This window comes from Podarcis gaigeae (genome assembly GCF_964106915.1).
Source record: "Podarcis gaigeae genome assembly, chromosome: 8".
Taxonomy (NCBI): domain Eukaryota; kingdom Metazoa; phylum Chordata; class Lepidosauria; order Squamata; family Lacertidae; genus Podarcis; species Podarcis gaigeae.
The window spans coordinates 62,292,532-62,305,270 of record NC_139684.1 but is presented as its reverse complement, the minus strand read 5'-3'; the positions used below and the strand labels follow the sequence as shown (position 1 = coordinate 62,305,270).

The following is a 12,739-nucleotide window of genomic DNA, read 5'->3' as shown; positions in this document are numbered from 1 at the left end:
CATGCTGGCTACATGACCCGGAAAGCTGTCTGTTGCCTCAGCCTGAAAACAAAATGAGCGCCGCAACCCCAGTCGCCTTTGACCGGACTTAACTGTCCAGGGGTCCTTTATCTTTTTACTTTATAAGACAGACAAATCTAAAACATATGGAGGGCTATAGGTAGGTTCCTCATCCCTGATTTTACTTCTTAGTTCGTCATATGATGCAAAATTAATTTACAGAACTCACCATCACAAGATGTGGTGATGAATCTGTGGTCTGATCCAGTGGGACACTTCTTTGTTCATGATACAATTATGAGAAGCAGGGTCTTCTATTTCTTTTCCCAGGATGAGCCGCTTGCTTTTTAAAGAGATGATGATGTGCGGTGCCACTGCTGCCTAAGAACATAAGATGAACCTGCAGGATCAGGCCAAAGGCTCAACTAGTCCAGCATCTTGTTTTCACTATGGCTGACCCACTGTCTGTGGAAAGCCTGCAAACTGGACATGAGTGCAACAGCATTCAGCCCACCTGCCCAAGGCATGTGCCCGTTCTTCCCTGCTAAGTGGATGTGTGTACTCGAGGGCATCAGCAGCACAGTGCCAAGGGCTCCCCAAAATCTGGCACCAGAATTCTTCCCACCATGTCATTTTCCTGAATATGTGGTTCAAGCATGCATAATCAATCCTTCCAGCAGACCAAGGCTATGTACACACCCGACATGACTTTCTCCAAAGAGTTCTAGGAGGTGTAGTTTGTTAAGGGGTGCTGGGAATTGTAGTTCTGTGAGAGGTAAACTGCAGTTCCTAGTATTTTTTGTGGTGGGAGCTATGTGCTTTAAGGGGTCCCTTACCTTTACCTTTAGTGTGTGCACAGCAAAAGGTGATAGGTCAGTTGTTATTGGTTGACATCCATCTATTATTATTTATTATTTTAATTATAATCATCATCATCATCCCCACATAACAAATAGCAGCTAAGACAGAGAATGTTGGCTTGCCTAAGACCACTGAATGCAATAGTCTTCAACCTCAGACCCACTTGGAGCCCAAACATTCATTTGGAGTCCCATGTCTTTTTTCTTTTTTTTACCACATACTTGTATGGCAGTAGTGCGTCACTCCCATCAAGCTGGATGCAACTGGCGAGTTGATAAGGGTCGTCAGCTGGCCAGGCTGAATTGGGAAAGGAGGAGGAGGGACAGGGTAGCTGCTACATTTTGGACGTCTGCCTGGGTTCCCGAGTGCCTCTTGGCTTGTGCAGCGTACAGACATTGGTTGCTATACCCTCCACTGGATCAGCCTCTTGACGCCAAGGTAGGGAGCAAAGGCCCTTCTGTCTGTCTGTCTGTCCTGAACCAACCAGCGTGCCCATTTCTACTTTAATATTTGCAGAGTGGTTTACGGGTCGCTTGAGCTCTTAAAAAGTTGGGTGCAGATGGAACAAAGCGAGTCCTTCTTAAGAGAAAGAAACATTAGCTGTGTGAGTGACTGGAATGTGGAAAAAACAACAGGAGAAGGCTTAGATTTCCGTTGTCTAAAACCTACAATTTTTCATGATTTCAGGGTGGGGAAACAAAATACAAACTCAAGCTATTTATCGACACAAAGTCATCACTCCAAAAAGTAAACATGACCCAGAACGGCCATAGCAGTATTTTAGCTAAGCTAGAGGTGGGCAGAAAAAAATAGATTGGAGGGGAAGTCTCTTAATGGACAATTTCTGGTTCTTAGGATTCTTGCAAAGAATGCTGGACTCAGTAGTCTTTGGCCTGATCTAGCAAGACACTTCTTTATGTTCTAAGTAAACGTATCATTTAGCATGCTCAGTATCATCTGACACTGATTACTTATGCCTTAACTGTTAAGAGATACTGAGTGTGCACTCTCGCTTTATAAATTTAACACATGTTGGTGGCCATGAGCGAGGGATTCTAAGCAGAGGGAGGGAGGACTGCAACACATAAAACAGATTATTCTAACCCTGATCTAATCTGCCGGTGGGGCTTAAAAATGGTCAACAAAGGTAATGTCCAAAAAGGCAGCAGAGAAGGAATATAGATATAGAACAGTTGAGGATGTCCTGAGACGGGTACCTAGAGTGCTCTGAAAACTCAAAGCAGGAGAGAAATGCTAATTATTATTTTATTAAAACATGAACAGAATAAAGATCCAGATTCCAAACATTGTGGTGCAATAGGTTTTGTACTGTGTGTTGTGTGTATATGATAGTTAGTCAACAAAGTAGTAACTTTGCACATAATTCTGCTATTGATAGGGATTTACACTGGCAAATTGAGTTGGATGTGCTGGATCCAGATTAACAGCATGTTCCTATACTCAGAAGTAAGTCTCATTGAGTTCAGCAGGTTTATTCTCCAGTTAAGGGGCACAGGATTGCAGTTTATGTCTGCAAGTCAATCACATTTAGGTCCCATTGACTTAAACTTTTCATATTGATTTAAGAGAGACCAAAGTGCCACTTGGTTAGTCTGGATCCAAGCCTGTATTCTGCAGTGTAATTCAAGAGTGCATTTGTTGTTTTGGCTAGAAACTTCAATAGAGAGTTGGAAAGGAAAGGGGGAATCCCTGGGAAACGAGAATGATGGCTCATATAAGCATTTCCTCCAAGGCAGGAATCAGCACCCATCTCCACACAAATGCTTAGGCAAGCCATATGGTTTGTGCAGCAGTGAATGGTATGTCAGCTAGTAGCCCCATAGATAAGCCTACAATGAAATTCACATAGTTGATGCTGCTGTTGCTGTTTTTAATAGTTATTCCATTACAGTGTTTTGTTATCTGGATCACAGTTAGCTTGTTTTTTGGCTTATATTGGAGGCACACATTTCACTCACTCCCACTAAAAATATGGATCCATTTTAGAACGCTAATAAGAGCTCTGCTGGATCAAAGCAAGGATCCATCTAGGTCAGATTCCTGTTTCTTACACTGGCCAGACAAATGCTGACAAGCAAAACATGGAAGCAAGAATCCTCACCTGTCATTTGCCCCCCACCCCAGCAGCTGCTATTCATTAATAGGTAGATGGGGGAGGTTCTCTTCAGGTTCTCTATATCTAGATGGGGAGGTTCTCTTCAGCTGCCACAGCTAATACCTTAGGGCTCGATTGCACCACCTCCATGAATGTAATCAATGTTCTATGATATAAGCACATAAGAGCAGTCCTGCTGGATCAGATCAAGGAACCACCTGGTCCGCAGTGTTTTATCCATCACCGGCCAGATGTACACCTGTAATGCAGGACCTCATCAGGAAAAAGTGAATTCCTATTCCTCCCAGTTGCTGCTCAATGGACACAGAGTAGTGGAGGCATCCAATGTAATGGCTCAAGCTGGAATCCTTGGCCTACTTACCTGGGAGTAAATACCGCTGAACTCAATTTACTTTTAAGTAGAAGGGATGTAGCTCAGTGGTAGAGCATCTGCTTTCAATGGAGAAGGTCCCAGGTTCAGTCCCTGGCATCTCCAGGTAAGGCTGAGAGTGTCCCTTGTCTGAAACTGTGGAGAGCCACTACCAGTCAGTATAGATAACGTTGAGCTAGATAGACCAATGGTCTGATTCAGTATAAGGTAGCTTTCCTATGTGCATATCAGATTGTACCATATATTTTTCAAAACACACATTACAGTGCAATTGTAGATTGATCTACTCAGAAGTGGTTTTTTTAAAAAAAACAACAACAGCCTATTGAGTTCAAGAAGAAGAAGAGTTTGGATTTGATATCCCGCCTTTCACTTCCTTTAAGGAGTCTCAAAGCGGCTAACATTCTCCTTTCCCTTCCTCCCCCACAACAAACACTCTGTGAGGTGAGTGGGGCTGAAAGACTTCAGAGAAGTGTGACTGGCCCAAGGTCACCCAGCAGTTGCATGTGGAGGAGCGGAGACTCGAACCCGGTTCCCCAGATTACGAGACTACCACTCTTAACCACTACACCACACTGGCTCTCAAGGGGCTTACTCCCTGGAAAGTGCCTTAGCATTGCAGTCTCAGACCCTGCTTGCGGTACACTAGTACATCCCAGTTTTGAACTCGCATTGCCTTTACAGATTTTGCACACCATTTTTGTCCTAAGACCAAAATACAACCATCACAAAACAAAATCAATTTAGGAACAAGCAACCCCACTAGGAAAAGTGTGGGGGGAAGGGGGAACCAGTAGCATCATAAATACAAATCTGGGAAACAGACGGCATGGAAAGCATATCTAAATAATTCTGCTTGGAACATTTTTCTAAAGACTGGGAGGGAAGAGACAGGGAAGAATTTCCAGAGCCTAAGCACACCTCTGGGAAGGTCCCATTCTGTGTACTCTCCAATTGCACATCACATGGACCTCTTCAGAAAGTCTTCACTGGTGAGCAGAGTCCTGCGGAGGGAGCAAGGGGAGGGGTCCTTCACAGACCCAAGCTGCGTACTTAGAACTGGGCTTCAAAAATACACTGAGAGCCACCTTTACCTTTACTAAATAGATACAGAGTCTGTCAATAAGGAGTCTGTGGCAGTAGCAGAGTATAGTTGTCCAACAGTCTTCAGAGTCAGCAGAGGATGTTGCAATGGTCCAACCTACTTTTAATCAAAGCATGTGTAATTGTGGCTTGATCTGCCTTCTGCAAGAAGGGTTGCAGCTACGTAGCACCTTAGTCACAGATGCACAAAGCACACTCTGTGGCCACAGCAACAACCTGCCCCCCAGAGGCAAAGCTGGGTCCAGAAACACTGTTAGACTGAAAGCCTGATCTTTCAGAGGGTGTGCTACTCCATCTAGATCCTTAACGCTTACAAATGTCCGCAGATCAAGTTCCTATTAAAGGCACAGCTACAAAGGCTGGTAAAAAAGTTGGCAACCCTAGCCTAGGACTTTGCTTCCTCCCCATCCTGTTCTAAGAATTGCCAATTGCTTAACCCTCCAGAAATTTGATCTTTACGTCCAGCTCTGAGAGATGCAAGACAGAGAGGCACTTTGGCTATTTCTGGCCTGTAACAAACAGGTTTGTCACCCAGGAGCTCAGATCTCCTTCCCTGCTCTCCCCGCCCCCAGCAGAGGGAAGGGAAGGTGGACAGAAACAGCTGAGAAACATTAGCAATAAGCCGTCCTGCCTGTGGAGGGTCAGAATCTGTATGCACGCTCAGTTCAGATATCAAAGGCAGTCATGCAGCATGTCCCAAGTCATGAAGTCCACACGTGGCAGGCCTTGATGGAAGGAATTATTACAGAAGGGTACACCAGCCTTTTCTCTGTGTTGTGGAAGATAAGGTGCCTGTCTTGCTCAGAGACACAGCCTATGCTTTCAGTTACAGGCAACAGCCTAAATCGTATACTCTATTCTCCCACAATGGGTTTCTGCAAAAAGAACTGTACAGAGCTGGAGTAGCTAAGTAGCTGGAAGCTTGAGTAGTGAGGGAGCAACTCCCTGGTTCAAATCACACCACAGCTATGAGCTCCCTTGGTTGACCTGGGCCAAGCTACTATTTTAAAGCCTCAGGCCCACCCTGCCAGCTTTGTACTAGGACAGTAATAATACTGGCCCAGTATTATTACAGTATTATAATACTGGATGCAGGTGGCGCTGTGAGTTAAACCACGGAGCCTAGGGCTTGCCGATCGGAAGGTCGTGGTTCGAATCCCCACGACAGGGTGAGCTCCCGTTGCTCGGTTCCTGTTCCTGCCAACCTAGCAGTTCAAAAGCACATCAAAGTGCAAGTAGATAAATAGGTACCATTCCAGCGGGAAGGTAAACAGTGTTTCCGTGCGCTGCTCTGGTTCGCCAGAAGCGGCTTAGTCATGCTGGCCACATGACCCGGAAGCTGTACGCCAGCTCCCTCGCCCAGTAAAGCAAGATGAGTGCCGCAACCCCAGAGTCGTCCGCAACTGGACCTAACAGTCAGGGGTCCGTTTACCTTTACTTTACAGGAACACAGGAGGCTGCTTTCTACCCAGTCAAACCAATGGTCCAACCAGCTCAGTATTGTCTGATCCAGGAATCAGCCTTTTCAGCCCAAAGGCCATGTTCGCTTCCTGGCAACTTTCTAGGGGGCCACAAATCTTGGTTAGAGTGTCAGACTACCAGGTTTCGATCTCCCTTGGCCATGAAGCCCCCTGGGTGACTCTGGGTCAGTCACTGCCTCTCAGCCTAACCAACCTCACAGGGTTGTTGTGAGGATAAAAGGAGGGGGGAGGACTGTGTATGTCACCTTGAGATCCTTGGAGGGAAAGGTGGGATATAAATGCAACAAATAAAATACCAGTGGGGGGTGTGAGCAGAGGCAAAAGTGGTCAGAGCAATAAATGTTAATTTTAGCTCTGTAAAATAGGCTAGTTTATCCATACATCCACAAACCCCTCCTCTAGCCCCCATCCAAATAAGTAAGAGGCATTCACAGAAGTCAAAGAAATTCCAGCATGGGCGTAGCCAGGTTTTTTTTTTGGGGGGGGAGGACTTTTGTTGGGAGATGGCAGAACTGACGTGATTAGTCAGGAAGTTAAGTATTTCTATTGTTTTACTTGATCTGGGGGGGACCTCCCCATAGGCATAGCCAAGGGGGGCAGCTGCCCTCTAAATCAATGAAAATACATAGCACACTGAGGTACTGTCCCTCCTTAAGAAAAGGCCTGCCCCCCTAACAAAAATGCTGGCTATACCCATGGAGCTCCCCGCCCGCCCCCTGGCTACGCCCATTAATTCCAGTTAGGCAAAAATACGCAAGGAGAGTATGAAGTAGGGCAGGTGAGAGGTGTGGCCTGGGGAGAGAGGGTGTGGCTAAGAATGGGTTGTGGGCTTGAGACAGTCCCAAGGGCCTTAGAGAAATGGGGGTAGGGGGTAGAATGCATTTGGCTCCTAGATTAGGACCACATCTAAATGCAATTGCAGTTGATAGTAGAGGCATAGGGAACTTTTAGCCCTCCAGATGTTGCTGAACTACAGCTCCCATTGCCTCTGGCAACTGGCCATCCATCCTGGGGCTGATAGGAATTGTAGTTCAGCAACATCTGGAGGGCCACAGGTTCCCCACTCTTGTCTCTTTCAAATTCCTCCATCCATTTTGTGCAGGAGGCCAATGATATTCCTTTACCCATGATATTCCTTTACAAAGCAGTGTTCTCCTTAATACGCCTTACAGGCCACGCTTCCGCTCCAATGGCACCCAAGAAGAAAGCCCCAAAGAAGAGCAAGCCGTTGAAGACAGAGACGTCTACAAGTGTTACCATGGTAGAGGACTCTTCTCTTGACATTGACCACCATCAGCAGCTGGACGGCTTGTTTGAAAATGGTTCAGGTGGCTTCCTCTGCACTGCCACAGAAGTCACAAATCCTAGCCACGGAACCAGTGTTCTGGAGGAGATGAGCCTCATGCACCAGGAGCGTTTCCTCTGTGACCTCACTATTGTCACAAAAACAAAATCCTTCAGCGTTCACAAGTTGGTCATGTCTTCCTGCAGCGAGTTTTTCAGAAGCCTGCTGAAAAAAGACCCAAACCTTCAACAAGTGGACCTCAAAGATGCCTCCTCCTTAGGCTTGGCTACGGCCATTGCCTACACCTACACTGGAAAGCTGAACCTTTCTCTGTACACCATTGGGAGCACCATTTCCATAGCCAGCCGCCTGAGGATGTATGCTCTGCTCAACATGTGCACCGACTTCCTCATCCAGGAGATGAATGTGGAAAACTGGATGTACATCGCCAACCTGGCAGACACCTACAATCTCAGCCAGGCGAAGGATGCTGCAAGGAAGTTCATCCGGGAATGCTTCCTGGAGTTCTCCGACACTGAACAGTTCATGAAACTCACATTTGATCAGCTCAACGAGCTGCTGATGGACGACAACCTTCAGTTCCCCAATGAGGTGGTGGTCTTTCAGATCGTCATGAAATGGATCGAGTTTGATCCCAAGCGGATCAAACACGCCGCCGACCTCCTGAACAATGTCCGATTTGGCACGATCCCGGCTCACGACTTGATCAACTACATCCAGCCTGTGCCATGCATGATGCAGAACCCAGAATGCCACAAGCTCCTGGTAGACGCTATGAATTACCACTTGTTACCTTATCAGCAAAATGACCTCCAGTCCAGAAGGACCAAGATTCGAGGAAGCCGTAAAGTGTTGCTCATGGTTGGGGGCCGCCCGTGCTCGGCTGAGAAAGCTCTTAGCAAAGATGTAAGCTACAGAGATCAAGAAGGAAACTGGAATAAGCTAACAGAGATGCCTACCAAATGTTTTAACCAATGTGTTGTGGTGATGGATGGATTCCTCTACGTGGCTGGCGGAGAGGATCAAACTGATGCCCGGAACCAGGCAAAGCATGCAGTTAACAACCTGTGCAGGTAATGGGGAGGTTGCACCTTGATTGACACTGTCTACAGGGTTCCCAAGCAGGGGTCTTCCTCATGCCTGAAATCTTCTAAATCCATGTTGCGGTATCCATGGCCCAACTCCAATTCCTCTTATCCCCAGCCATCATGGACAATGGTTTGGGGAGCTGTAGTCCAACAACATCTGAAGAGGCCAGCAGTTTCCCAGCCCTGGATATACTGGGGTCACCTGCCAGAGGCACAAGTAGGTAGAGCAACAAATGTAATTTTACCTTTGTACAGTAAACTAGTTACTGTACACCCAGCCTTTTCTATCCTCCGTCTGGGCAAGCAAGAGGCATTGTCAAAGCTCAAAGACACATTCCAGCCAGAAAAAAGTCCAAAGACAGTATGAAGTGGGGCAGGTGAGAGGTGTGGCCTGGGGAGAGTCCCATGGGCCACGTAGAGAGATCCAGTGGGCTGTACGTGGCCCCTGGGGCTGAGGTTCCCCACACCTGATGTATAAACTCCCCCAGCTATCCTGGGCTGCTAGGGCTGCATGCTGCCTCCAGTATTGGAGGGAAGGTGCCTCTGAATCACAAGTGGGGAGAGTTGCTGGTGCACTCAGGTCCTGCTTACATTTTCTCCATAGGCATCTGGTTGGCCACTGGAACAGGCTGCTGAACTGACATTTGGGCTGATTCAGCAGCCAGGCTCTTCTTATATTATGCTCCTATGGACAGGGGAAGGTACTTATTTCTAACCCTGGTTTTTATTGAAGACAGAAGCCTAAGGCATGTCACAAAACATTATTTCATGGGTGAGAGAGACGTTATAATACACATCCGTTTGAGCCAAAAAATTAAGGGGCACAACAGGCAGAGGAACTTTAGATGTGTTTTGAGGCAGTAGGTCTTTCCCCCCAGGGGCACCTAGAGAAATTGAATGTTCTCTATGACTCTGGGCTTAGTGGTCTTATGGCCCTGCTGCGTTTATTTACAGTGGATGCTCAGGTTGCGAATGTGATCCGTGCGGGAGGCACGTTCGCAACCCGCAGTGCTGCGTCTGCGCACGCGCGGATTGCAATTTGGCGCGTCTGCGCATGCGCCAAAACCCGGAAGTAACCCGTTCTGGTACTTCCAGGTTTGGCGCAATGCGCAACCCGAAAAAGCACCACCTGAAGCGTCTGTAACCCGAGGTATGACTGTATTTAGAAAATGTAGAACCTGTGACCCCTTAAGTTAACTGGTCTCGGGTTTCCTAGGGGCTCCATCTGAGGAGTGAGACCGCAAACTGTTACCCTGACAGCCTCACTAGGCAAACTCAGATCCCCTGCTTCAACCACACATAAGAAGCCAACACAGCAACACCTGTGGAGCCTGCTGGATCAGCCCAATGGTCCATTAAGTACAGCATCCTCTTATCACAGTGGCCAAGCAGATGCCTGTGGGAAACCCCCAAGCAGGCCCCAAGCACAAGAGCACTCTCTCCTCCTGCAGTTCCCATCAGTGGTATTCAGGGGCATTACTGCTTCCAGCTATGGAGGCAGAGCATAGCCATCACGCTCAATGGCGACAATGACAAACTCTCTTCCCCTCTGCAGGTACGATCCCCGTTTCGGCACCTGGCTGCACTTGGCCAGCATGTCGCACAGAAGAACTCACTTCAGCCTCAGCGCATTCAATGGGAACCTCTATGCCATCGGGGGACGTAATGCCAAGGGGACCCTAGTCTCTCTTGAATGCTACATCCCTTCAGCCAACACATGGCAAGCCAAAGCCAACATGGACTTGCCCCGCTGCTGCCATGCCAGCGTGGTCATTGATGGCAAGATCCTGGTGACGGGCGGCTACGTCAACAACGCCTACTCCCGTACCGTCTGCAGCTATGACCCCGCCACAGATTCATGGCGAGACGGGGCATGGCTGAGCAGCCCTCGAGGCTGGCACTGCGCTGCCACCTTAGCAGACCGTGCCTACGTCCTGGGCGGCAGCCAGTTGGGTCCCCGGGGGGAGAGGGTGGACGTCATCCCGGTGGAGTGCTACAACCCTTCCACGAACCAGTGGAGCCACATGGCCCCCCTGCCCACCGGCTTGAGCATGGCGGGAGTGGCCACCCTCGGTGGGCAGATCTTGGTTGTCGGCGGTTGGAATGAGAGTGGGAAAAAGTATCAGAAGAGCATCCACGCCTACAATCCGGACCTGAACGAATGGACAGAGGAAGGAGAACTTTCCGAAGGCACCGTGGGGGTCTCCTGCTGCACCATCGCCCTTCCGCACTCAAGCACCAGGGGCTCCAGAGCCAGCTCAGCTGCCTCAGCAACGGTCAGCATTTAAGGGTGAGAGGATGGTTGGATGGAATGGAGGAAACAGTCAGAACTGGCCTCAGCTGGCATGATCAGGGGGTTCACAAGAGTGTTGAAATACTTCTTTAAAAATCGCATTTACGCCTTGGTTTTGCCAGCTTCCAGGAGATAAATATTCTACCTGTAGAGCAGGTGTGGGCAGTTCCTGGTCCTCTGTATGTTGCAGAAATACAAACCTCATCATCCCTGGCCACTGGCCATGCTTGCTGAGGCTGATGGGAATTGTAGTTCAGCAACACTTCCAAGGCCAAAGGTCCCCCAAACTTGCTTTAGAGAATTAGCACTGTCTTACTGCAGCAGGGGAGGCTAACCTGCAGCCCTCCAGGTGTTATTGGACAACCCCCATCCTTGATTGTTGGGGCTGATGGGGTGCAAGAGCATCTGGAGGGCCACAAATTAGTTACCCATGTACTATAGCTTACCTCACAGAAAAATAAGTAACAGGGCTGAATACAGCACCTCCTTCTCATGGTTTTACTTTAATAACACTTTTAAAGCACAATTTTTGGTGCCTCAACAGTGAAACCTGAAGACGTCATTTGAGCTGAAATACAACTCCCCGTCCCTCAGCTTCTACCCCCAAATATCACCATCAGTTTTTTAAAAGAAAGGTGTGACCCTTAAGGCCTACCTTGAATGAACCGCGTCACTGAGATAAAGGATTTTTGAGGTCTAAATTAAAAATCTGAAGCACACTTTACAAATTTGTGTTGTGTCGTCTATGTGGTGTGGAGGAACTTTGAAATGGCATCCAGTGTGTTCTGTCAACCAATGACTCTCTTGACGTTTTCAAGGAAGGGATTTAGGCTGCAAATCCTGCACTCCCATACCTGCCCATTCAGGCCCTTACAGTTTTACAGCCTCCCCATCCCCGGAGTACCACCCATAAGAACAAAAGGGTTTCTCATCAAACCTTTTACATTAATAATTTCTCTTTCACACTATGCCTCAAGGAAGTACGTTGCTAGGGGACAGAATAATTATGAGAGGCAAATGAAGCTGAGTTAATTGCAGGGTGGTTGACAGCACTTTCCCCCACCACCCTGGGCAAAGAGGGCACGTGTGCTTGGAAGTGTTTGTACTGAGCTGAATCAAACACAGGGCATTGTACAATTGTGGTGACAGCCTTTTGTACAAGGCAGTATAAGCCTCCCAAGAAAAAGTGCAACCATTACAGAGGAAGGCACAAGATTTTCCTGTTTTCACACAGGCCTGCCTCGTGCCAATTATGAGGCTGTTTTATACCAGGTCCATCTAACCCAATAGTATCTACTAAGTAAGGAGGCAACAACAGGAAATATGTGGATTTCTTTTTAAAATTTCTACAGGTAGCAACAGAAACGGGAAGGAAAACATCCCTCCCCTTGGCAATCCTTATCTGGATCAGCTCCCATTGCTACTTGCAGTTCAAATAGGTGGAAATTCCTGCACTGTGTAATTTTGGTGCCAACATTTGGCCTGCAAAAAAATAATAGGTCTTTCCAGAGCCATTTTCCTATGATGCATTTAGTTGGAGAGTTCAACACTCAGCTTGGGCATTCTGTGTCCATAGTTAGGCACTCCGCCATTCAGCTACAGCCCCTTCAATTACCATAAAAGATTAAATCTGCCATGCCAGCTCACTTTTGTTTATCCCCACCTTGACCAAGAGGTGGTATACAGTGGTACCTCGGGTTACATACGCTTTAGGTTACAGACTCCGCTAACCCAGAGATATTACCTTGCTTTGCTTCAGAATGAGAACAGAAATAGTGTGGTGGCGGCGCAGCAGCAGGAGGCCCCATTAGCTGAAGTGGTGCTTCAGGTTAAGAACAGTTTCAGGTTAACAGACCTCCAGAACGAATTAAGTTCTTAACCCGAGGTACCACTGTATTCCGGTGTTATTACAGCAAGCCTTCAGCTTTCCCCACTAAGTGCACACACAACATGCTAAAAGCCATCCTCCATGGGCCCTTCCTCTCATCTACCCATTTGGCTCTTAGGTCAGAGCAATTATTTCTCATTAGACTTTGAGCTAGCTCCATTTGGGGAGAAGGAAGTCACTCATTTTGTGTGTCTGGATGGCACATCTTGTG

The 12,739-nt window shown here is 47.7% G+C and overlaps 1 protein-coding gene across 3 annotated transcripts; it reads left to right on the top strand.

Annotated features, from left to right (window-relative positions):
- The first annotated feature begins 1,134 nt into the window (after window positions 1-1,134).
- Window positions 1,135-11,368, top strand: LOC310850338 (kelch-like protein 31). 3 transcript variants are annotated; one of them, XM_083751736.1, is made up of 3 exons: window positions 1,135-1,299; window positions 7,126-8,332; window positions 9,903-11,368. In XM_083751736.1, the coding sequence occupies exons 2-3, from the start codon at window positions 7,143-7,145 to the stop codon at window positions 10,633-10,635; spliced, it is 1,923 nt and encodes a 640-aa protein (XP_083607862.1). In that variant the 5' UTR covers window positions 1,135-1,299; window positions 7,126-7,142; the 3' UTR covers window positions 10,636-11,368. The 3 variants fall into 3 exon arrangements, with proteins under 3 accessions (XP_083607862.1, XP_083607863.1, XP_083607864.1); XM_083751737.1 differs by having other exon boundaries at window positions 1,155-1,332; window positions 7,102-8,332; XM_083751738.1 differs by having other exon boundaries at window positions 1,155-1,349; window positions 7,102-8,332.
- Window positions 11,369-12,739: the final 1,371 nt, after the last annotated feature.